The sequence below is a fragment of the Tachypleus tridentatus genome, chromosome 8 (genome assembly GCF_004210375.1).
Source record: "Tachypleus tridentatus isolate NWPU-2018 chromosome 8, ASM421037v1, whole genome shotgun sequence".
NCBI lineage: Eukaryota > Metazoa > Arthropoda > Merostomata > Xiphosura > Limulidae > Tachypleus > Tachypleus tridentatus.
Window position 1 is genome coordinate 63,875,929 of NC_134832.1, and position 27,662 is coordinate 63,903,590.

General features: G+C 30.5%; 1 protein-coding gene across 3 annotated transcripts; it reads left to right on the forward strand.

Moving 5' to 3' along the window:
* The first annotated feature begins 12 nt into the window (after window positions 1-12).
* Window positions 13-27,662, forward strand: JTBR (jumping translocation breakpoint protein JTBR). Of its 3 annotated transcripts, none has more exons than XM_076449156.1 (4): window positions 13-359; window positions 2,140-2,302; window positions 23,262-23,344; window positions 26,670-27,662. In XM_076449156.1, exons 1-4 carry the CDS (start codon window positions 304-306, stop codon window positions 26,830-26,832), a joined length of 465 nt encoding a protein of 154 aa, XP_076305271.1. In that variant the 5' UTR covers window positions 13-303; the 3' UTR covers window positions 26,833-27,662. The 3 variants fall into 3 exon arrangements, with proteins under 3 accessions (XP_076305271.1, XP_076305272.1, XP_076305273.1); XM_076449157.1 differs by having other exon boundaries at window positions 33-332; XM_076449158.1 differs by having other exon boundaries at window positions 39-378.

The window sequence follows — 27,662 nt, forward strand, 5'->3', positions numbered from 1 at the left end:
CTGGGATAGTGTTTTTTTTATATTTATCTGTTGGAACTGCAAAATTATTTTTACAGGTGCACATTTGTGATCAACTGCACACTGGAAAACCTTTACATTCTTATTGAAATAGTTCGGTAATTGTGATAATCTTAACATGGTTACCATTTATTAATTTTGGAACATATGTTACGTAAAGCTTTAAAACCGCAAAGAGGGCGTAACATTAACTGCTTGGTGTAATTGCCAAATACATTTTTGTTATCCCATCGTTAAATTCAAAGAGTGGAAAGAAGGAAAACCGAAGATTTGGAAGAGAAAAAGATGATTGAACTTTTCACTTTTCGGCAAATGCTAGTGTCCATTGTTATATTAGTATGGTTAGTTCCTAATCGTTAGGTAGTGCTTCAGCTTGTACTTGTCTGAAATTCATTTTGTACTCGTACTCTAGTTTTAGTAATCTTGCACATTAAACTTAATGGGAAGTGTGTGTGGTATTTGTTGTTATAGGGTTAGGATTAGTGGTGCAAATACTGTATGAAATAAAAGTATTGGGCTATACTAATAACTTAGCTGTAGTACTCTTCATATTTTGGAATTAGTCTAGATCCAGGAATCAGTGATCTCTGGCCATTAGTTTTATCATTTTTTCTTGAAAAATAACTTTAGCTGTAGTACTGTTATTAGTATTAGCTATAGTATCAGTACAAAGCAACAATTTATCTACTTACTACTGAGCAAAAGTTTTATTTTACTGCTGTGACATTCGTCTGTAATGTTTCTTTTAGTGTTGAATGTTTTGTTTTTCGTTGAGTATCTGCTTTTATTTTAGATATTACTATTAGTATATGACAATGAGGTTTTGGAAAAAAAGGACTGTTTTTTCCAAGTATTTTTTATATAGTCTGCCTTTTTCTTACTTTTTTTAAAGACATCTTGAAAGTTTGTTTACAATTTTAGGTTTGTTTTTTTCAAAGTTAATTAGGTAGGTAATTTGTTGGTTATAGCTTGTATTTTTCAAGATGAGAAATTACATATTGTTGCAAAAACATTTGGCACTTTGTTGCATCTCACTTTAATAAAACAATTAACAAACATGTTTATCAGTTTAATACAAGAGACTAAACAAATTCAAAAAATGATTGGGAAATACAAAAGACATACATGTATGAAAAATAAAACAATTTTGTCTGAACACAAAAAATATGACAATTCAATTAGTGTAAAGAAAAACTTTGAGCAATTCCCCACAATTGAAACATCATTCAGAAAATATCTTAAATATTTATAAAAATTAGAAACATTTTGGTGCTTGATTTCATCTGATAACTATATTCAAATCTTATAATTTTTCACAAAGTATGCATGTGAAAATTAAAACATTTTAATGTTTTAATATAGTTGTGGTGTGCATGAGTTGGTCTTTTGTTGGTAAAAATAAATATTTTCTGAGATTGTGTTGTTTATTTATTGTTATTCATGTTTAGCATAAATAAAACTGTGTTTATGAATTGGAATGCAACATCAAAAAATAGTTTGTTTTAAAGCTATAATAATCATGAAGGTGAGATGTTCTGGATCCATTACTATTAGGCATAATCCTAGAGTTAGTGTAAAAGTTAACTCTGAGTAACAAATTACTTTTGATAGTTATGTGGTAAAAGGAGGTGTATACGTAAAGTATTGGAGTATGTGATAAGCATTTTTAAATTGCCAATTTAATTGTTTATATGTTTTATATGAGGTTTACTTTTTATTATAATAATTGCTTTAGGCTTCACTTTATTAAATAAGGTTAGTCTTTTTGTAATCTAATATTTATAAACTACAGCTTGATTATTAAAATCAGACTAAAAACTTGTAAGTCATACACATGCATTATAAAATAATACTAATAAATTATAAAATGTTGGCTGTTAAAAGTTTTTTTTTTGTACTGAAATTTTGCATTTTATACAATATTTATGTAAAATTTGTTTTGTAAAACCAAATAACATAGGCAACAATATTGTCATAGTATAATGCTAAATTAATTTTTTTTAAGAATAGAGATACATTTTCCACAATTTTAAAAGCTTAATAAGTATGTAAAGATATGCATAATATACTTTTTCTTTTCATGTTGCACTATATCAATTTTTTGTTATATTTCTTTCTTAGTTCTTGCATTCTGATCTTAGCTTTGGAAAGCATGTTAACACCAGACTATAAGAAAAGACAAAGAAATCTTCACAAAGAAATTAACAATTCTTTGTCAACTTGTTGGCAAACTGAAGAATTTGAAGTGAAAGAAGAATGCACACCTTGTACTGAATTTGAAAAAGTAAGTTATAATGTTACCTGATGCACATTTGCAGGGTCCCTGAAAGTGTTCTGTTTCATGAATGAATAAAACCAAATTTAGGAGTAACAAATATTTTTATTTTTTGGTTTTGAAGTTTATATGTCATGTTGTGTTGTAGCTCCCAAAATGCATAATTCTTATCGTGATTCATGGCATCCCCACATTATACTCCATAACAGCACAAATTATAATGTTAATATTCCCTTATGTATACTTATTTTAGTATCTAGTAGCTAATTGACAGAAAATACTATTGTATCATAGTGTGAGTGATTAAACAAGGTGATCTCTGTAGGTGGTATTCAGCTACCTTTTGTGAAAGTAAATTAATTGTACTTGCTCGTAGGAAATTTCCTAAGGTGGATTTCTGAAATCAAAGTTTCTGGATAATATCATCTTTTATAGTTATTTCTGTTTTGTAGCTATTTAATGATAAACAATGTTTTACTATATTACTTGTACCCTGCTGGTACAGTGATAAGTCTTAGGATTTACAACACTAAAATCAGGGGTTTGATTCCCCTCAGTAGACTCAGCAGATAGCCCAAGGTGGCTTTGCTATAAGAAAACACACACACACTATATTACTTACAGGATGTCTTCATCTAACCATAGGAACAATGGTTAGTTAACAGCTCACATAGAGAGTAGTTTGTAGTCTCTGTAGCATGGTAAGTTACAGATATTTAAAATAGTTTTATGGATTTAAGCAAATTAGGAAGTGATTCAACCTTTTCTTTGGAGATATTGTGTATCTTGTTAAGTTTATGTTTGATATTCTACTAAATTGGAAGAAAGCAGAGGACTGGTATAAATGGAGTTCAGTCAAACTAGTTTAATGTAATAAATGATGTATTATGAGAGCTTAGCACTTAAACCTTTGCTCTTTTTGATTTACATCAGTGATATAGGAGATGAAATGTTCAATAAATTATGTGAATGGTTTTTAATTATAATAAATACAAGGTTATATATGTGAATTATCAGGGTTTGAATTACAAGCATAAATATTTGATGGGAATAATGTAAACAGTATTATGGAAGTAAACAATCTTGATGTCCAGGTTGACCACTCTTCCTTCCAACCAGTGTGCTGTTACTAGTTGTAACACCAATAAAGAGTTTAGGTTATATTTACAGAAATATTGGATACAAGTCTAAAGAGGGTACATTTTATTGCATAGGATACTGGTAGGGCCATATTTGGCATATTGTGTTTATCATGGGAAGGACAATGAATTGTTGAAAATGGTTCAGAGGGCGGGTTACTAAGATAATACTTGGAATTCAACTATTGTCATATGAGGACAGGTTAAAATATCTGAAATTGTTTTCTCTTAAAAAAAGAATTTGAGGGGATATGATTAGGGTGTTTCTAATTGATTAAAACAATTATGGTGTTGATGCATAATTTGTTTTTCTGCTTAATGAAAGAATGTTGGGAACAGAGGAAACACATTTTTGCAGGGTACAAGTCACTTTCAGCTTAAGCGTTTTTACTAAACTAACATTGAAAAGAGTTGCTTCAGATGTGGACATGTTATATTTAAGGACGTTCAAAGAAAGGCTCGATGAATATTTGAATGCCAAGGGTTGACTTTAAACTCATGTTTTTTGTTAAGTTTTAACTAAATGGATGAGATAGCCCACTGTTTCACTTAACCCATTCACTGTGACTGGGAAGTATATTTTCCAGTGTTCTCACACCCTCATACTGCAACTGGGACAAATGTTTCCCATTGTTGGTGCTGTTTACATCTTTTTTGGTGGGTCTATGTTCATTATCTTCACTATCATACTAGATGGAGAGTTAGCATCATCTTGTCTCATTGTCTCTTCATCATTTATGCATTTGAACACCACCTGACTCATTTTCATTATCTTCTAAGCTATCTGAGTTGAGCACAGCATGCATATTTACACATTAATTAGGGTTATTCCTTGCCACTCTTGGTGATATGGGCACATAGCTGATGTACATTTTGTTGATTATTAAAGGCCTGAGTGAAAAACCTAAGGAGAAACCACATATCAGCATTAGTTGAGATGCCAATAAATACTTTCCTACTCACTTTACTCCCATACGTCATGCGGCAATTTTGAATAACAGAGGGAAACATTTCTTGATAACAAGAAACCCACAAAAATGCATCTCAGACAGGTTGGTGTGAGTATTAACACTTTTATTGATAAGGAGAGAACAATGTTTCAAACTTCCTAGGTCATCTTCAGGTAAAGAAAGAGAGAGTTTGGATGTGATCGTTGACGGATATGTCCAAGGGACGAAAGTATAAACAGGTATGGGATTCTAGGGGGCATTGCAGGTGGATGTTATGTTATTAATTAGTATAGCTATAAAAGCATTCCTTTATATTGGTTTAATTTTGGTTTTAGTTGCTGTATAATAGGTCTTTGATTTTGCATTTGTTTATATTTGTTTCCCTACTTGATATCTAGGTGTTTTCTATGGTTGTGTTTATTTGATCTGTAGTGTTTAAAAATGTGTGAAGGTGTTTTTTTTGTGTTCTTTGAATCTAGTTTTCATTTTTCTGCTTGTTTCTCCAATATAGAAGTTGTGGCAGTTGTTGCATTGTATTTTATAAATTATATTGGTGTTGTGTTTGTGAGTGTAGTTTTTACATAGTATGGACTTTAGTTTTGTACCTGGTTTTTGGATAAATTTAGTGTTTACTGGAATGTCGTGTTTTGTTACAAGTTTTTTTCCAAATGTTGGTCATTTTTTTGCTGATGTTGAGAACATACGGTGTGCAGCAGTATAAGGTTTTTTAGTTTGTTATATCTTGGGATTTATTGTTGGTCTAGATGTGTGCATATAGTTTTTTTCCATGTTTTTTTGAGGAAATTTGTTGATGAAGTGTTGCTTTATTTTGTTGATTTCATCATTAATTTTATTGGGTGATCATAGTTTTGTGGCAGTGTTTATTTGGTTTCTTAATATGTTGAGTTTTTGTTTTGTTTCATGTGTTGGGTTTCAGGAAATGTATAATCCAGTATGTGTGATTGTTCTGTGGATTTCTGTTTTGAATTGTGTATCAGTTCTAGTGACTTTGAGGTTAAGAAATGCTATTTGGTTCGCCTTTTCCTCTTCATAGGTGAACTTAGTGTTATGGTGTATCAAGTTAACATGATTGAAAAAACTAAATGTGTGTTCTGTAGATGTGAATCCAGCAATTGTATCATCAACATATCTGTACTAGTATAGTGGTGGGTGTAAGGCTGAATTGATTGCTTGTGTTTCAATATGTGTCATAAAAACGTTAGCTAGAACTGGTGACATGGGATTGCCAGTACTTAGGCCATTTTGTAGGTAGTTTTGGTTATTGAACATAAAGTTAGTTTTGGTGGTACTGAATTCTATAAGGGTTGTTAGTTGATTGCTGTGGATGTGTATCAATGGGTTGGGGTCTTGGATATAAAGTTTTAAAGCTGTCTTGCAGGCTTCAGTTGTTGGGACTTCCGTGAAGAAGGATATTACATCAAAACTGGCCATTAAGGCTTTATTATTTAGTTTATTGAGAATATATTTAAAGTTAAAAGAGTCTTTGAAAAAGAAGCCAGCTGATGTTACATATTTAGAAAATGCCCACACTATATATTTATCGAGGTTGTAGATAAATGATTTGTAGGTCGACATTATGGGTTGTAGTGGACAATCAGATTTGTGAGGTTTGGGTGTGCCATATAGTTGTGGTGTGCATGAGTTGGTCTTTTGTTGGTAAAAAATATTTTCTGAGATTGTGTTGTTTTTTTATTTTTGTAGTACTGTTTTGTTCAACTTGTTTTTATGTGCTTTTGTTGGATGTGTGTTTAGTAGTTTAAATTTGTTTGTATCTGACAAGATATTCATTTTTTGAATGTATTCATTTGTGTTCATTATAACTGTAGCATCGCCTTTATCTGCTTTAAGAATTTTGATGTTGTAGTCTTGTTTTAAGTTGTTTATATAATTAATATCTTTTTGTGTGAGGTTGTTTTTTAGATTTCTTTTCTGTGAAATTATGTTGAGAGTTTTGTGTGAAATTTCTTCGAAACAGTTGTTTAAAATACTGTTTTGAGGTGTTTCATAGAAATAGATGTTGTTGGTGGAATTGTTGTTGGAGTTATCTTCTTTCTGGTGGTTGTTTTTAGTTGTTTTGCTGGTGTTTTCAGTTTGTGGAGAGTGAATCACCAGTCTTGTAGCTTGGTTTTCCAGGCAGGCTTTCCTTTCAATGGATGGAATATTTCTAGGTGTCACTGTGAAGTTGAGTCCTTTGTTGAGTAGATGTATTTCTTCATTGCTTAATTTTTGGTCAGATCTGTTAATTATGAGGTTTGTTGGTGGTTTGTTGTGTTGGCATCTTTTTTGTAGTTGGCATCTTAGTTTCTTGTTGTTGGCAGCACCTTAGTTTCTTGTTGTTGGCACCTTAATTTATCTAGTTTCTATAGCAATGCTATAGTTATAATGAACACAAATGAATACATTCAAATGATGAACAACATTTTGTCAGATACAAACAAATTTAAACTACTAACCACAAATCCAACAAAAACCTATGAAAACCAGTAAACAAAATACTACTATAAATGAAAAAACCAACAAAATCTCAGAAAACATTTATTCTTACCTATGGAAGACTGACTCATGCACACCACAACTATATGGCACACCCAAACCTCACAAACCTGATTGTCCACTACGACCCATAATTTCGACCTACAAATCATTTATCTACAACTTCGGTAAATATATATCATCAGCTGGCTTCTTTTTCAAAGACTCTTTCAACATTAAATATATTCTTAATCAACTAAATCATAAAGCCTTAATGGCCAGTTTTGATGTAATCTCCTTCTTTACAGAAATCCCAATGATTGAAGTCTGCAAGATAGCTTTACAACTTAACATCCAAGACCCCAACCTATTGATACACATCCACAGCAATCAATTAGCAATCCTTTTAGAATTCAGTACCACCAAAACTGACTTTATATTCAATAACCAAAAACTACCTACAAATAAATGGCCTAAGTATGGAGAATCTCGTGCCACCAGTTCTACCTAACATTTTTATTACACAGATTGAATCTCAAGTGATCAATTCAGCCTTACACCCACCACTATACTGGTACAGGTATGTTGATGATACGATTTCTGGATTTACATCTACAGAACACATACTTAGTTTTTTTCAATCACGTTTATTAGATACACCCCAACATTAAGTTCACTTGTGAACAGTAAAAAGCTAACCAAATAGCATTTCTTAACCTCAAAGTCACTAGAACTGATACACAATTCAAAACAGAAATCCACAGAACAATCACCCACATTGGACAATACATTCACTGGGACTCAGCACAGAAACAAAACAAAAACTCATATTAAGAAACCAAATAAACACTGCCACAAAGCTATGATCACCCAATAAAATTAACAATGAAATCAACAAAATAAAACAACACTTCATCAAGATCAAAAACTTCCTAAAAAAATGTGGAAAAACTATACGTACACACGGAGACCAACAATAAATCCCAAGATACAACAAACTACAAAATCTTATACTGCTACACACTATATCTTTCCGACATCAGCAAAAAATTACCAATATTTGGAAAAAACTTGTAACAAAACCCAACATTCCAGTAAACACCAAGTTTATTCAAAAACCAGGTACAAAACTAATGTCCATACTATGTAAAAAATACACTCACAAACACAACACCAACATAATTTATAAAATACAATGCAAGAACTGCCACAACTTCTATATTGGAGAAACAAGCAGAAAAATGGAAAGTAGATTCATAAAACACAAAAAAATACCTTTGCACATTTTTTTAACACTACAAATCAAACCCTACAATCTCGTACTCGTTTATACTCTCACCCCTAAGATGTGTTCGTCAACTGTCACATTCAAACTCTCTCTTTCTTAATCTGAGTTGACCTAGGAAGGTTAAAAGGATGTTCTCTCCTTATCAGTAAAAGTGTTAATACCTATACCAGCCATTCTGAGATGGAGTGGGAAACACTTATCTTAGTTTTGGTGTGGGAGGATGGGAGCACTAGGAAATATACATTCCAGCCACAGTGAAATGGTTAAATGATATGCTTATTATAATTAATGGTTATTTCTATCATTTAGATAATGTAATTAACTCAAAGAAACCAAAACATGAATAGCAAATAGTTCTTTTAATTGCCATCAGCATTACCAGTTGTTGTAATGAAATAACTATGTAATAAAGGAGTACAAAATATTAAAATTAAAGAAAAGTAAAACTTGAGGATTGTGATTAAGAAAATAAATGTGTATTAATTTATAAATATCCAAAATACTTATTAAAATTTGTTTAAATATACAGAAATGTTTACCACAGAGTTGCTATATTTTAATGAGGAATCAGACCTGTAGTTACTTGTTTATGTAGTTTGTCTTCATGCTCAGGTGTAAAAGTATTTTTTCTTTACTTTGGTTTTGTTTAATTTATGCTCATGAATGGACATCCAACGAATATTGAAGGATGACTTGGATAACACTTGGTCAAACTAGTTACCTTTTTCAACCATTATTTCTAGCTAAACAATGGATGTTTATTATTTTTCTTAAGTTTAGTGATGGTCAGTACTTGTTTCTTATTTACATAAAATATATCTCTCATTGCTGATTGGACATTACTAAGAATATGCTTAACTGTTAATAAAAATAATCTTTGACCTCTGCTGACATGGAACAGCTAAATCCCACTTTCTGCTAGTTGACAATGCAAAAACAAATACACATTTCAAATCTAGAATGCTGAATGTACAGTTATTATAAATGGTGGTAAATTATGGTCCACTGTTAATGGTAAAAACATGATAGATGTTTTCAGATAAATTTTTGTTTCTGTTAAGAGTAAAACTTGACAGCAATTGTTTTGGTTTGAATTAAAGTTATTGGAGAGTAATATTTATCAATGTTTTGTTGAAACACATCAGAATTAAGTTTAAGGTTTTTAGCATCATAGTATTTATTTTAACACCATATATTATTATTTTCTTAAATTACCCTGCCTGCCAGTTATTCAGAAAAAACTGGTGAAATATCATGTTCATGTGACAGTAAAGTGTGTAGTTTTAGAGCTGCTGTCATAAATCATGTCTCAAAAGTATTTAAGTATTCAATTGTGAAATGTTTTCATGAGACCTACCTACTGTAAAACTATTTGTAACAGATTCTGAATGATTAAACTGAGTCTACTTTAGGGCATTGCATGAACATAAAATTATGTTTATGAAAAAAAAAATCATCAGGGTGAGCTACTGTTTTCTTTATGTGCAACATGTTGAGAACAGAAAATATTCCATAAGTATAAACAAAAGCAAAATTGTATCTGTGGTGTCACAAATTCATCTGTAAATTACATGTTGAACAGAAATTCTTGAATGAATAGTAGCCATAATTGTATAAATTTAAGTTTAATAAAAAAATAAATTGCATTTATTCTTGGCATTTGCACAACAAATACATATAGTGTTCAGCCTGTAATGTTGGTCCATGTTGAGGATTCAGTGATTATTATTACAAACTGCTTCAAAAACTATTTCTTAGTGGGACATCACACATCAGTTATGAATCTCAGCAGTAATTGGTATGACCAGCACAAAAAGTCATTTTTTATGACCTTGTGCTTAAGAACAAACACCAAACAAAATGTAATTTTTGAACATTTTTTATTCTGTTGTTAAAATCTAAATAAATACATTGAACATATCTATTTCATTTTTCAAAAGTACTAAAGTTTGAATAATGTTAATATGATTTACAAACAATAAATGGTTAGACCTAGGTGAATGGCAGCAGTTTAAAATATTGATAAAATATATTTAGTCTTTCTCTTAGATAAGAATAAAATCTCCTGAAACAGAAGAGTTTTCAGTTATTCTCAAAGATTGAAATTGTAAAATGTATTGGCCTGAAATTAAATTTTTATGGCTTTGTCAAACTTGTCATAGCATTTTTGAAATTTTATTTTTAACTTAATGATAATGAAACATTCTTGATTCATTATGTTCTAAAAACACGTAGGCCCAAAAAGTCTTAATACAAATGAAATAGAAACCCTGTAACTATGGCTACTGCAATCCTGTCTGCTTTTGTTGACCAACTTGTAAAATGTATCCCCTGTACCCTCTTACATAAAGGATACTACCCACTTTCTTAACACTATAGAAGATATAAATACTGACAGACAGTTACCACTAAATAGTCTTCTTTGCATGATGGATTCTTTTTCCCTTTACACCCACATTCCACATAAAAAATGTTCACACACAAATAAATTACATCCCACCCCAAAATGGTTGTTGTCCATGTAATTGTCAAACCTGCAAATTCATAAAAACCACTGACTCATTTTCCTACAAGCACAACCCAAGAAATTTTATAAAATATGTGAAGAAATCACTTATGAAACAAAAAACACCACTTAACTTGTATAGTGTAAAAAAAGCAATCATCAATATGTAAGGTCATACACAAACAACTCTAAGAGAACGTTTTAACAATCATAAATCTTCTATCAACACTGAAAAAGATCTTCCTGTTGCTCAACACTTCAACCAACATGGCCACTTCGTTAATGATGTTAACTCTCACTGGCATTGAAATAGAATTCAAAACTACTTGTTGAGAAATTTATATGCAAAAACGGCTCATTTGGGTCAGTTACCTCTTTCTTTGTGAACCTGACGATGACCGAAGAAGATCGAAACGTTGTTCGCTCTTCTATGTAAAATATTTTCTCAACCCAAACGAGCCGTTTTTGCATATAAGAATTCAAAACTAAAACAGATAGAGAAATAAAAACAGTGCAATCCAAACACTTCAACCTTTTGGATTTAATCTGGATCCAGGAATCAGTGATCTCTGGTCGTTAGTTTCAACTCTGTCAGAAAAATAACTTTATTCTTCACTTATTTTTTCATGAAATATGAAATATACTAAATGATTAGTACAACATATCTTTTTCAATCACTCTTTGGGTGTTATCTATATTTTATTTTATTTAAACATCTAAGCACATTTGTTTATATATACACACACATTTAGCCATTTCAAAATTAAAATATCACTAACAACTTTTCACATGTACATTTGCCATCAGCTACATTGCACCAGAAATGAGACACTTACACCAATACACAGAGAAATACACAAATACTGGAAAACTGGATGGCCCCAATGATGTCACTAAACACACTATGTATATATATCACTTGTTCAAATACACGACCACTCCCAGTTTACCCCTGAAGAAGAAAGGTCCACCTTTTGAAAGTACTCAGCTTATAGGGTTTCTATTTTACATTTTTGATTTATGATTTTCTTATTCACAATTTTGTGAAATTGTTTACTAAATAATATTTTATGATGTAGGCATTCAGTAGCACAACTTAATTTTAACTTGTAGCAAAACAAAACAATTGTTTAACTGGTTAATAAGATAATCTGTTGTCAGATTGCATTCTGAAACAAAAAAACTACAAAAAAAACAACTTAAGTTGTGTTTGAACCAGTCTCTTAAAAACAGTTTGTCTCAAATGCCATTGAAATTCAGTTTTTCTGTAATACTTTTTTTGTGGCATGAACATGTTTCATATACAGGGTGTTTGGAAAGTCACTGTGCTATTTTGTAATCATATTTTAACAGCATTCATTCAGTCTATTTCAAGCCAGCAACTGATAGCTGTGTTTAGAAAGAAAATAAGAAGGATCCAAGCCTGTATTGATGCCAACGGGGGTCAGTTTCAACATTGTTTATAATTGTCATTCATATTTACCTCCTGTATTCTATATTGAAACATGTCTGTTAATAAATATATAAGTGCACAGTGACTTTCTGAATGCCCTGTATATATTTAGAGGTTAAAACTAACCAAAAAGAGCAGTTCAGCCTCAAACATGGAACAAAATTCTTCACACTTTTCGTGACCAACAGTTTTGCATTAATATTGCAGTTGAGACATATTAAAATGAAATTTGTGGATCTGTACATTCTTCGTGAGTTTATTATGGCTTATATATAGAATACATCCATTTGGACAAAATGCAGACTATATATTTGTATCCAATCACTTAGAGCAGAAATATTAAAATCAATCTGGCCGTTCATATAAATAATTAAATATATTTTTATTATCTTTAAACTTATAAAGATTATAATTCTGAACTTCGTTAAATGACTTTACAACTCATCTTTTTTTATTTTGTTTCCATTTATCAACTGTTCAATATGTGGAGTACTTAAATCTTCATGAGTGAAAACAAAAGAATAAGCATTATTTAATAACCCAGCCATCTAATACGTATCAGATGTAAGCCTTGCTTTTTTATTCCTCAAAGGTCGTATCTCCATGCTAACATTTTGTTTACCCTTATGTTCAAAGAAATCCTTACTGTTAATTTTTACATTTTCATCCATCCTTTTCTTATACATCTTTTTTTGATGTCTTAATTTCCTGTTTCACTGTCTTTCCTGATCTTCAGTAATCTTCTAAATCTTCTATCATAACAATCAGTTATAATTGGTTAATTATTTTATGCTTTCTTCAATTTTATCCTTTATATATATATACTCTTTGTCATCCAACCTGGTTTTTTACTTCTAGTGACCCTTTCCTTTCTATACGAAGTATGTTTACCTCAAATAACTGGGCTGCCAAATTCACAACAGATAATTCTTGTCACATCTCATCAAAATTTACTTTTTCAAAAGTTGTAATCAATATATTATTACTGGTCTCCATGTGCAGCAAAACATTGAAACTAATAGAGCAGTGATCACTTGTACCCCAATGTTCCTCCTTTTTTACCCTCTCAATCATTTCTGTATTTGAAATTAAAAATAAATCTAAAATAGCATTGTTTCTATTAAGCTCCTTTAACAATTGTTAAAGAAAGCCACCTTGAACAGTTTTCAAAACACCTTTTTACCTCATGGCTTGACCAGAATTTCCCAGTCTATGTGCATGAAATTAAAATCATTCATCATTATGACTTAATTAACAGCTATCACAGTTACTTGCTATTAAAGTAATGCCAACCTTCTGCTTTTTCTCACTCTGTTTTTTACACTTAGTGTGATTTCCTTATGCTAACATTCTTTGATCACAGTTTAGTAGGAAAGTGATACTGTCGATATGGGAAGACTTGATAAATCAGATGAATCAGTAGTAGTAGTAGTATGTTGTGGAATATTATGTTATTGAGGTTAGCTATAAACTAAATACTAATGCTTATACAAAACTAAATATCATGATGATGTTACCTATGAATAACTAAATCTAAAACAGTTATATTCAGTAATGTTTATAATATCAATTCACATTTCCATTTGAGACCATTTTTCATAAGAAAAGTTGCACAAAAGGAATTAAGGTAGAGTACAGTTCACTGATGAAAAGGGTAGACATTTGGCTTTGTAAAGTATTACAATGAATTAAATGTATTATTTAGCTTTTGTTGAAGTTATAAAAGGAACTGTAGAAAATGTATTGGTACAATTTGTTTAGTCAGAAGAGGAGTTTATTCAATAGTATGTTGATGAAGGTGTTTAGGGCTTTATTTTGACATTGGTAAGCTAACTGAATTAGTCAGTAACTGTATAAGTGTAAAGGGTTAATGTTTTTCTATTCTCCTGAAGGCCTCGCATACCTAAGTGGTTAGGATACACAATTCATAATCTCTTGGGCTACTCTTTTACCAAGAAACAGTGAGATTGACCTTTACATTATATTGCCTTCACACCATGTGACCCTGAGATAGCTAGTGCAGATAGCCTTGATTTACCTTTGTGTTAAATTCAAACAAAGTGAAACTCTGCTGAGGAAAACAATGATTAAACAAAAAAGGTCATAAATTATTATGAACATGATTGACTTGTGCCAAGTTCAGGGTAGCTACACAGGTTGTCACCTCATATAAGTAAAGGGTCATGGTTTTATTAAATTGGTATAACAAACAAACTTTTATTTGTTTTGCTTTTTTGTAAACAATCAAGTCCTTTTGATCTTAAAACAGCCCTAGGTTCTCCAGCACCTTGTAGATCAGAGTTGGCAACTTTGCATTATTGTAAATTCAAATACACAATTTTAAGCTCTTTTTAGATTAAGTTGGTTTCACTTCTTGCATATGTATGAGTTGTATTAAGGTTTAATATTGATCTTGCCATTTTAAACCATATGATAATTGTAAATCCCAAAACCTCCCTAGAATGTTGTTCTGTACTTTATTTTAATTAAAGTGCTAATACCCATACCAGCTGTCTTGAGAATACATTTTTACTTCAAGTGGGTTTATTGTCATCATGAAGGTATGATCCTTCTTCCTACCTCCACATGGATATTGGTTCCCAGTAGATGGGTTTTGCAGTTAATTTGTCATGCACAATCCAGTGTGCCCTAGCTGCTCTGCACCTAAAGGTAAATTATTTTATTCACCCACATTGATGTACTATTTGTGATTAAAATTCCAATATTATGTGGTTCAGCCTGCTATCCAACCATTATTCTCTCTTATTTAGATGTGTTCCTCCCAATTTCTACACTGGATAAAGAATATATCTGGTACATAAGTAGTATGGTCTCTACTGTAAGGATCTACTCTTTTAGGATGTAGTTTAGACACCTTTGAAGGATGTTTTTTTTTCCCTCACACCAGTTTCTTCACCTCTTCAGTGTGGTATTATAGTTATTTACATGAGTAGAGGTAATGTACCATATTGGAAGTTATACTTCTGCCAAAGTGAAAATGTATTTCAGATTGGTACTTTTTTCTCACTTCCCATCCTTCCTTGCCACTGAAAACTGGTGCTTCTATTTTCTGCTGAAACTTAAATTGACGTTTGGTAGAATTAAATAGAGTCACATGTCCAGAAAGTGTGTCACACTCCTATTGATGAAGAGTTATTGCATGATGATTTATATGCAAGATGCAGTTGGACCACATTGATAGGGCATGCAAAAACCTTTTTACATATTGAGGGCAACACTGAATGAGAATAGCTATTTATGTAAGGGAGGTATATTTTCAGTATAGGAAGATTATAACTTTTTTATTCCAAAATGACTAACTGTAATAAGAAGCTACAGTTTTTTATCCCAAAAAACAAAATGCTCCTAACAGTGTCATATCTACCATAATTTAATTGTTTTACTGTTTTTAAACCATGTGTTACTAGCATAACAAAGAAATAAATTGTTAAACATGATGGCAGTATGTCTGTGTGAAGAGAAATGTTTTCATTTAAGCTTTCTTATTTCACTTGATAAGTATCTAATTTTTATTTCAATTATTATATAACAGAAAATAAGATATATCACATTACAGTTATTGGTCTAGGTTTTCAGTTTATTTTCGTAGCAGACAAGATACAGACATGCACACACACAAAATGCATTTTAGCCTTGAGACTTTGCACTCAGTTGTGTTGTTTAGTAAACCTATTTATTTTATCTTGTTGGTTGTCCAAAAGTACTTCATCTATTCTTCAGATATTTATTTTAGAACACAAAAATATACAAGATCATAGAAAATTTCCCCAAAATTCTCTTATTTACCTTACTTCATAATTAACATATACAAAAAATACACATACTACTCAAAACAACATCAAGTTTTCATAAAAATGTAGTGGCTTTTACTATTAAATCAAAACACAGTTACCTGATTTATGTAGTATGGAATTTGTTCTTACTGCTGGTTATAAAAGTATCCAATACCAATGTTAGAGAGAACTGTAACATTTCTGAAAAGATGGATATTGAAGGGGTTGTCAGTGTGAGTTAACAAATTTGGTGATATTTCAGTAAAGATATGAAGTTTAAATTTTATATTCTGGGTTTTCAGAATGTATAATACATATTTCTAATTGTATAAATAATCTACAACCATTCAAATTGATATAAAAATATTGTAAATGTCATGGTGTTTCCATGTCATGTGACATACAAGAACCAATTGAGAATTTTTAATCTTTTAACTTCAAAAGATTAAAACTTAGATAATATAAAAAATGTGATAATAAAATAATGTTTGATGCCAAGTTTATTAAGGCCACTGATAGAAAAGTAGTTTAATTAAAGTTAGCGTGTAATTCTATGAAAAAAATGATTCTTACTTGCACTCTGACCATCTCGTGCATAGGGTCAAATCCATGAAAAGTATCTTTTTGTAATTAAAGGCTTACCTGATTTGTAGGCACAAGCCCAATAGTTTAAACTATTTTTATACAAATTATTACTGTATACATTGTAGGTAATTGGGTGATGTGTATTTGTTTAACTTTAAATGAAAACTTGATGTTTGTCTACATGAAGAGAGGCAAACAGCTCTTTTCAAAGAACTTGATACTTAGTATAGTTGAAAGAAAACCACCAGTTATTTCCTATTTTCTTTGATATGAAAATGTCTACATGTGTTCCCAATGTGCTTAAATAAGAGCAAAAACTAAATTTATTCACCCTTTCTGGTTTACTACAATTAAAGTTACATAAGTAGATCCTATATATTATGTACTATATATACTAGATTCTATGTCTTTGATGAGGATCCTAGCTTATAAGATTATTTTTTAAGATCTTATTATGAAATAATCTTGTAACAATCTTTCAATACATATAGGATCTAGTAGTTTATTTCATGAGGCCTTATTCCATACAAGAGCATATATGACTAGCACACATGTTTTGGAACCACAAAAACATTCCATCAGGTTCCAAAATATGTGTATAATTTATTATTAAGCAGAAATGTGACTAGTAACTAGTAATTTGAATTTCCTGAACTAGTAGTACCCATTGCACTCATTCTTTACAGTTGTACATTTATTTGTCTTCAATTACAAAAGCAGTAATCCAGCCTTTTAATAAGGGTTATGATCAAAATTATGAAAATTTTGAACCAAAGGGATATGCAGGAAAAAGTTATTACAGTCATTGACCAAAATTAGGTGTCAACTGGTAAGTTCATGAGAAAATTAATGTTTATAAAGTAGCTTGCACGTAGATGATTGGAATTGTGTAACAGTGACTGTCATTAATTGCTTTATAAAATAGGATTTGTAAGTAGCATGCCAAACATTAATTAAGAAATCAGTGTATTATCTGAAGAGGAAGAAATTGCTCTTTCTAGCAATGTGATTCACCAAACCTTTTGTCCAGAACTTGCAGATAAGAATATTAAAAATAAATTGAAATGGTGGTTAAATCTTGCATTTCATTGTCATTCTTCTACACATTTGTGCAAAATTCTTTGGAATTTAATTTTATTACACAAAAAGAGCTTTATTTAATTTTATACCAAAATGTTTTTGCAATGTTCAATTTTTACTTTGTGTCAATTTCATTGTGGTCCAAATGAAAACATTAGTGTTTAAGAATCTACTAATTTTGTTTTTCCTGAGCACAACATGGCACTGGTACCTTATAGAACAGTGTTTCTCAGCTGGATTTGCTAGATGACCCCATATGTCTAAGATTTGGTCATTGAAAGTATCATAACAGGTAAACCTGTTTTATCTGTCCAGTTAGCAGCATCACCTATCAGCCTGTGTTCTCTCACAGCATTGATTAGCTGTTGCATAACTGGCCAGCAAAAGATATAATAATACCAATCTTTTTAACCCAGATATTATACATATTACTGCAATATTTCAATAAAGTACAGAGAAATGAAGTGACTAGGACAAGGTAATCTTTGAGGTTTTTAGATGTTGTTTAGCCATCAGTACAGTGCAGGAACTCAACAGCAGAAGATTCTAAAAATATCTGTAACACTAAAGAGGGTAGGAAACGCACAATATTCTCATTTATCACAGAAATACAGCTGGGACTGATGTTGTTGGCATGTGTTGATTCTATGGGAATAGTAGAAATTCACCAGTGACAGTTAAGAAAAAAACCTTTATAAAGCAGAATATGGATGGAAATGTATAATAACTGGAGAAAAGTTTAAGGAAAAAGTCAAGTTTAGAAAAATATTTCAGCGTAGAATGTTTCATTAACAGTAAGTGTGACATAATAGATATAAGGGTTTTCAATAACAAAGTACAGTTTGGTGTTTACAGAGACACTACTCTCCCCTCTTCTCCTCCTTTCAAACAATTTGAATTGATTGACATTCATTTATTTCATGGTGGATTGACATGAAACCTGGTAGGATTATACCTTGATTCAATACACCCAGACACCTTTCTTTTTTTTGATTTAGGCCTTTTTAAGAATTTTATAAGGTCAAATGTTAACCCAAAAATGTGCATTTTGGGCTCTTGTGCAATCATTTATATAGATTAAGATAAAATTATGCTTGAATACAAATGTTCATGCACCCAACACAGTGGCATACGAGTTAGGTTTTAGTGTTTTTTAGGAGGGATCAAAGCTCACAAAAAAACAAACCAACAGTTCTGTGGGTTTTGATCAATTACTCTGTCATATTTTAACCAATTTAAATGAGATTTGGCATGAAGATAACTTTTTGTAGATCCTAAGCATTTGTGTAGGAAGTTTTCAATTTTTCTCTGTTTTTCTGTTTATTTAAATTGGCCATTTTGGATTGAGTGGCAAAGCATGTTTTATTTGACCTTTTTAATTATTCATGAATCTTTATTGAAAACAGTTAAATTTGCTTCTGTGTGTAACTGAATACATCCTGCTTACTTAACCCTTTCCAGATGAGTCATAGGTCAAAGGCCATGTCATCACATTTGTCAACTTGCATTCAGCATTTTAATGAACTACTATTTCATGAATTTGTCTAAGTTTAGTTTCAAACTGTAGATTATAATTCAAGTTTAGTATTTTATATTATTCAGTTTTGTAATTCAAAAGTAAATGTAAAGAAAAACAGTTAAACATCAATTTTTGTGTGTAGAATGGTATGCTGAATACAAATGGTTCAAATTACGTTTTTGTGGTGTCAAAATTCTAAGTCTGTAGTTTTGTATCAGTTAGGGACTCAGATTACCAATATTGACAATGTATAATATAAGAACTTCATATATTTTCATTTTGCTGAGATATTGCTTAGGTAATAAATCAAACAAAGTGGCCTCACTCCCCTCTGTCTATTTTTGGAAGTGGTCCTTTATATACATTTACTTCAATAATTAACAGCTGAGAATGTTTCCTTAGTAATTTTATTAACCCTTTTAATGTATTAGAAAGCTACCTTGTTCTTCTGAACAAAGATTATAAGGAGATATGTTGTGTCTAGTTTGCTCAAAATTTCATATTTGTTTAGACTTAATACAGCTTAATTACTAAGCTTGATAAATTACAGTAGAATTCTGTGGTATCAATATAGTAATTTATTTTTTTGGTTATTCAACTGCATATATAAGATGTAAAAAAATTATTTTGTTTCATGTTCTTCATGTGCAAAATTTTAACACTCCTATGAAAAGTGGGGCCTAATAGGCCCCAGAGCAACTTGAAAGGTTATTAATATTAGGCTAATAATTTTGTATTTAAATGAAATTGCCATTTAAATCCATTAATGAATGGATTAACGAGATTCCCACTGTCCCTATCTACTATCTAGCAAAACTACAGCCAGGGGAACGGGCTTGAAGAAATCAGGACTAGAAACGTCTTTTCGTAGGAGTGTTAAAAAACTTACTAAATTACATCAAGCAGCAAAAAGTAGAAAGGTTATTGCTAGAAGAGATGATTTTTTGCTTTAGTTCTGTATTTACTGTTCTACTTCAAGAAATATAAATTTAATAACTTATATAATGTGTATATTACAAAGTACTCATCTAGTAAAATACTGCCAAGACTTTATAAAGACTGAAGGGGAGTTTTATATTACTGGATACGGTAGCATGAGTGCATGTTTGCTTTGTTATTCTAATTTGTGTATTGTTAGCTGGACATGGCTGGAAGGTCAGTATAATAAAAATAATAAATACATATAAGTATATAATGTTATGAGATTTAAGATATTTAGTCAAAACATTTATGTTTTCATGTTATAATCTCATGTAATTCTAGAATGAAAGAAGCATAACATATCTATTTCCTAACTTTTTTTTTATGGTGCTTACGAGATTAGTCAAACCTACCAAACCTTTACAGAGATTAATTAGTGAAAATAACAGATGAAATATGAAATGTTTGACAACTATCTGGACATTATAAAGATAATGCATGTGAAAGTTAAAAATTTTTCAAAATATTTTAAAGTTAACTGAAAATTACTTTGCATGCTGTGTATCCAACATGCAAAAATAAAAAAAGCAAAAGAAAAATTCCTTAAAAAACCCTCAAGACTTAATACAAAATTGATGTTTTGAGTATGAAAGTATTGTAGTATTTTCTGATAATATGCCAGATTTTGTTAACATATGCATATTAATTTAAAAGTTATAGCATGAAAACTATTACAAGTACAAACTGGTTACAATGTCAGTCTTAGGGACTCAGCTCATGCTGAAAGAGTTAATAATTTGTGTGTATCATTTATCTGAGTAATGCAGCAAAAAACATTTCCATTTTCAATGCCACCAATGCTTGCATGTTGTCTTGGGCTTCTGTGTCTGATTTCATGTTCACACACATTTGTAAAAACACTTACTAATTTGATTAAATTAGCAGCTTTCTATAAATGTATTTCATTGACCAGTTACATCCAAGTCAAATGTAACATTATGTTGCACCATTATGATTCATTGAATTAAAATTTATGAGTAAGCATGCTCCTATACACTTTAGAAGGTAACTGCTTTTGGTTCTTGGATCACTTTGCCTCACATAGAATTATTAATTTTTTTCTTAAGTTTTACTCAGAAAGATCCCTAAAAAGTTATGTTTATAAAGTAACAAATAACATGCTAAGGACAGGAAAGAATACAGTTTGAGGGTGAAGGTGAGTATACACAGCTTGACAGAATTGGATTAAAAGTTTTATTATTGTTTTGAAACCATGGACTCATGAGAATGAGATGTTTAGTGTTAACATGTTAAAGTATGGGTGATGGCTTAGTGCTTTTCATTGTGTTCAAGTTTTAGGACCATAACCAGAATAAGTGTGATGTGAGTACTTTTAGAAAAAGTTTCAGTTAATGAGAAATTTGTATTTAAAATAATGGGTAACAAAATGAAAAATTTGATGCTTGAGTGGTGTTAATACTATTTGTAATATCACTACCTCTGCACTTGTGTATGGAAATGCATTGTACTAAAACAAGAATAAATTGACAAAAAATGATTTACATCAGAAAATAAATATTTTGATAAATATCTGATATGTGACAAGTATACTTTTCAAATAATACTTCATGTTACAGTACTGAACACTGTGATTGGTATGTGCTATCATAAACAAATGGATAAATTATGTGTACTGTGTATACTTTGTTAAACTGTAAATAATTTGAGAACAGTGTGACTGATTATACTGAAACTTTGCAAGATGACATTAAGCAGATTATGATATGACTTAACATGCAGCTTGTATTGTTTTTATTAAACAGTATATCAGTAATATGTTGTAATTTCACATTTTGTTATAAGTAATAGTTCAATAATACATTAGAAACATAGATCAAATGGTTAGGGATTAACATATTTTGATCAGAGATAGGTTTGAAAAATTCAGGATATTTGTTCTACTTAGAGTACAAGATCCATAGGTGTATTTGGATTTAAATGGTCTGTGCAACCTAGCTTGTTAAGCAACTGTCAGATCAATATATTCAGTATATTCTCCAGTTTACACTATTCATTTTTAAATATAAAAATAAAATTGTAAAATGTTGGATGTGCTAACTGAAATCTATGACTGTATGTACAACCTTTGTATTTAATTGAACCCATCTTTTGGAGTTATGCTGCTGGATTTTATCTATTTAACATTATACAGAACTTTTAAAATAATGAAGATGTACTTCATACCATTCTCCTTTTTAAGTTTGACATTAGTTGAAGTAGAAACTTTTATCAGTTGTATTTTGTATTAGTTTGATAACCTTCGAAGGAGAGTTATTTTCTATCCTGTACACTGATTTTACATAACTGTAGTGGATTTTTTTTTTGAACTTGAACTATTGTAAATTTTTTGTAAGTGGGTACCAACCTAGTATTTCTTTGTAAAATTTGATTTCTTAACCTTTCATTCGTTTTTTATTTCAGTTACCATTTTCTGTGTAGTTTGAACTAAGATGAAACAGTTAACATCTTCTAAGCCTAGTTTTTTTTTATTTTGTTTTTCGAATTATAATGCCATTTATTATTTATTTGTAAAATCACTACTACCATTTTGGATAGGTATTTACATGCTGGAATGTATATCTTCATTGTCTTTGAAGTTTGTGTTTTTTTAAACTTTGCTCTGGAAACTTTCTTGTAGTAACCAGAATTAGCCACTATTGTAACTACTTTTCAATTCACATAGTTTATTTGAAAATTTGTACCCATATTTCTTCAAGCTTTTTTTTTCCCTGTTCATTACTTTTAATACTCATGGACACTCACTTTTATGTTCCTATTGTTTTAGAATATTTTTTTGGTGTATTCTTGAATACTAAGAAGATGTTTTCTGTTTCTTTGTGTTGTTCAAAACACAGATTTCTGTGTTTTTACAGAATTTTACAGCATTTATAAATAAAGACTGACAGTGAAAACATAATTTCTTTCAGTTCTTTATTTAAAAAAAGTGGTAATATAAAGTATTCATTGCTAAAATTTAAAGCTTTTGAAAATTGTTTAAGAATTTTATCTTGAATTTAGTATGTATTTACATCTGTTTTTGCTAAATGTTGCTCTACTTTACTGTATATTTATATACACTTTTGACAAAGATTATAATCTATGTAGAAAACTAAATTTGAAGATTATGATGCACATTTTCTAAATATAATAAAGTTTTGGTTTGTCTTTTTATATATATAGGTCAGTGGAAATATACCAGCATGTGCTCAATCAGGCTTCAAAGAGCTTATATCATGCAAATCAAGTGGGAAGTATTATAGAAGGTAACATCTTATCTCCAGTTGCATACATATATCATTTATCTTGGATTTATGTAATGTTACCCATTTTTCATGTTCCATTACTACATTTTACTAGAATTCTGTGGCTTATGCTATAAACCTCAGTTTTCAGTAGGTAACGTTCATTGTTTTTTATTTTATTTCAGCAACATGTAGCAAAAATTTGAGTAAACATAATGGTCCTCATCAAACATGAAGTTTCATTTTATAATGTGAACCATAATGGTTTAGTCTGTATTGCGCTATTGGGAAACTACAAGTGCAATTGAATTATGTCTTAGAAGGTTACAAGGTTTGATTGATAATTTTTAGTTCAAGAGTTTGTACGGTAATTATCATAAAATTTTGCTCAAGTGAGCTTTAACATAATTACATTTTGGATTTTTATTTCATGAAAATATTTCCCCAAACAGTGTTTCAATCTTGAAATTTTCATCAGTACAGAGGGTCCTTATTATTTGTCATGATGCATTCCTGAAAAGTAGATGTACATCTGAAACAATGTTAGACAACACAATCTTCAAGCATGTTATAGGGAGCAGTGTTCCTGAAAAATTTTAGTCCTCTCTTGAATTACTTTAAAGCTAGTAACATGACTTTTTCAAATACAGTGTATGGTACAAAATGTGAGAAACACAATGTATTTATATATTCTGCCATCTTGACAAGGCATGTTGTTTCATACAAGTTGATAGTACAGTATACTACAGTAATTGGGGAATACTGTGCCTGGTAAGGTAGTGCAGGGTTGGCTGAATTGACCGACCATGTGATATATTTCCCATTGGAATGAAATTTATGGCCAAGCAAGATTGAAGGCTAATAAGAAATATATTTTGTCAGAGTGATGACCATACTATAGTGAGTAATTTATGTTAATTTTCCTATTTATTGGAGGGGTGGTGAACAAATTAAATAAGAGGGGATGCATAGAGAAAAAATGCCATGTTTCTTATACTCAGTAAAAATATAAAACTCAAAACTTGAAACATGTTATTAAAATATGGATTATTAACCAATATTTTATGCCATGTTACACCAAAAGCCCTCATGACATGTAATAAAGGATGCCTGGGCAGAAAGGATTAACACTAGCAACAAAACAAGGCTAAATTGTTTCAGAAATACTAGTAGTAATTGGTTAACACTATACCTGGTAGTGTAGTAATAAGGACTGCTTTAAAATTTTTTTATTAGTCTTAGTTTTACTTGGAGGATGGAACAGCCGAGATGGACTAAGAGGTCCCTTGGTATTACTGAACATTATGTATGTATGTTAAGTTATGAAAAGTTTTTTTCCTCATATATCGTAATGTTTAATGCTTCCATGATAGTTGCATTTAATGTCACGTTATAAATTTGTTAAGCATAAAACCTAGATCTAAAACTAAGTAGGGAATGTATTTCTGAAAGCACAGTATAATGTTTCAAAGATAAGTCAGTCAAAGGACTAGGTATACGTGTGTCTATATATAAAAAATGGAGAAAAAATGCAACCATGATGAACAGAGAATTAAGACGGAGATAATTCACCACAAAAATCCTTGTCCTATTTTTGTGATTTAAGTACTCAATGTTGCCATAAGATAAAATGTTTATGGTGCATTCTTATCAGAAATCTAATCTATTTATGTGTATGTATAAATAGAGCTTGGCAGTTAGCTGTATTCACTGACTGATTGATTACCCCAGTAGTCATTTACTGCAGAGTTCCTCAAACCATAGTTTTTATAAATTATGGTGAGCTCTGCCTAACAGTTGCTTTCCCTCTACTCAACAGTCTGAAAAGAAAACAGTTGGCACCAACCAATTACAATATTTTATGCCTGTAAGACACTTTTTCTTTAAAGATATCTTGAAAAGTCCCCATACATCTTTCAAGACAAAAGGTGATGAGTTAAGGACAAGAGGTTAGCTTAGGATCTAGTCAAAACAGTCTCTCAGACAGATCATAATCTCATTACATACCATTTATGAGTATTTTCGATATACTTTGAAGACTACGATATATTTAACTGTATTTACTCAGTAGGTTGAAAAAAGTCAAGGCTACATCAAGGTGTTGGTTGCTGAGTCTAAATATTTTTTTTTATAATTGTCTTTCTAAAATTAGGGTGTGTCTTTCATGATGTAGCATCTTACAAGGTAAAAAATACAATGCTTTCCTTCTACTCAACATTCCAACAAGAAAACAGTTGGTACCAGCCAATTACTTTCCCTCTAGTCAGCAACTTAAAATTAATGATAGTGCCAGCTAACTTTAGTAGCCTTGTCACAACAAAAAGTAGGCAAGAAAATATGGTGTCAATAAGAAGTGAACTGAATACCCTCAACACTGTCTCCAAAACTGAACAAACTTGTAGGATTAAACTTGGGCAGAATACAGATAGTCTATTATGTAGACTTGTGCTTAACAACAAATGTAATAGTAATATTTTGATCAGTTGGAATAATTGATTATTTTTGTGACAGTTTAATAGTTTTGATCATTCACTTGTTGGAATAATTGAAAACAATAAAAACTGGAAACTAATTTTGATTTTTTTATTATTTTCATGATTTATTTATTCAGAATTTCAATTAATCATTTGTTGGAATAATATAAAGGTAATAAATGGAAAATAGTGTGGATTAGTTGAATATTTTCTTAACATTCAATTTTATCATAGGTTTGATTAAGTGCTTATTGGCACAATGAAAAAGCAGTATATGAAACACTAATTTAATTGTAGTTTTGATTGGTTTACATGACACTAAATCATGTAATTTATTAAATTCCCCAGTTTTGTGTAAAAATAAATACAATATGAAAGAAATTGATTGTCAGTACCCAGTCAACCACATTTTGTTACTTCCCTAAACTTGACATTTTCTCTTGTAACGCCATTTAAACAGTATTATTGAATACTGGTTTACAGAGATGATCTCAGATGTATAACCTCACAAAACAATGTTCACCTGTTATTCTTGTATTGGGTATATTAAATGTGTAATCATTAGAATTAGAATACTCCTAGATTTATAAATATTCATATGTAATTTTTCATCAGTAACTTAATATTTATGTTGAGAAGTAATAAAATGAAACATAAGTGTTAAATTAGTAAAATCAGTATATGCTGAATCCCTCCATTAATTCTTTCAAAGTACAAGTTTTGTTCCCAGTGGCTAACTGTGGTAAAAATATAACTTTATTGAATCCAGTAGGATTGGAATATTATGGGTATGTGTGTGTGTCTGATAGATAAATGGAGACATCTGATGATTAATTTAATGGTTAAAGTCTAATATATAGTTTTAATTATAGCTGTGACAGAGTACCCTGGATTGAAGAAAGAAATTTTTGGATATTTGAAGGCACTATGCTTGCTGTAGGTTTTCTTAGTGCTGCCACTGTTATATTGCGTCAAAAACAGTTGGACAGGAAAATGATTGAAAGAATTCAAAAACAGGTTTCTGCAGGTGTTTGATACATTCTTATGATTTTTTTTGTTTGTCACAGGCAAGTGGACTTGATAGTACCAGGTATTTTGTGAAGAACTCATTCTTAGCTGGTGTTAAAAGTTTATTTGTTAATACTGGCTTATTTATTGGACTGTCATAGGCAGCAGTTACGTCTTGTTCGTATTCAGATTAAACTGAATGATTGCATATTGTGTTATTTCTCAATGTATCTGGAGACTTTTCTGAGCCCATAATATAAAAATACAATAAGTAGGTTTACTTGTAAAGTTTCAGTATAATAATATTTATCAGTTGTGAGCTGTTTATAAGATAAGATGAGAAACAAAACTATGCTACCATTTAGAAGTTTAAGAATACAATGAAAAAACACCACAGTTATTGTGTAAGGGGATCCGTAATATTCATACATGACAATGTGTGTAAATGTTACAAGTGGACTGATTGTTAGGTTTTCTTGTGTATTTATAAATTATTAAATAATTTATTATTCATACTGCAACTGAATTTAGTATTGCTGTAAAATTATGGTGTAATTAAACGATATTGATTAAAGTACCATAACACTGCTGTTCAACTTTTCATACCTAATGGATTTAGACCGACGATGTGGAACGTGTGTTTGAAATAAAGTTTTCTTATTTTAGTTTAGCTAAAGTTGAAACCTGATTAGTGGATTATTTAGGAAATGACATTATTAAAGTTGTTGAGTAACAGTTATGGAAATCTGTTATTAAACAAAATTTCAAAATAATGCTTCTCAATGTTTTAAATTGTGTAAATTGTGTGCGTGTATACGAGTGTGTCACCAGTTTTCAATAAATAATATTTTAGTTTG

Bases quoted from the DNA above. Each gene is read 5' to 3' on its own strand.
- JTBR (XM_076449156.1), top strand. From the start codon at position 304: ATGATTGAACTTTTCACTTTTCGGCAAATGCTAGTGTCCATTGTTATA. The intron at 360-2,139 runs GTTAGTTCCTAA...TTTCTTTCTTAG, and splicing joins TCCATTGTTATATTAGTATG to TTCTTGCATTCTGATCTTAG. The intron at 23,345-26,669 runs GTAACATCTTAT...TTTTAATTATAG, and splicing joins AGTGGGAAGTATTATAGAAG to CTGTGACAGAGTACCCTGGA.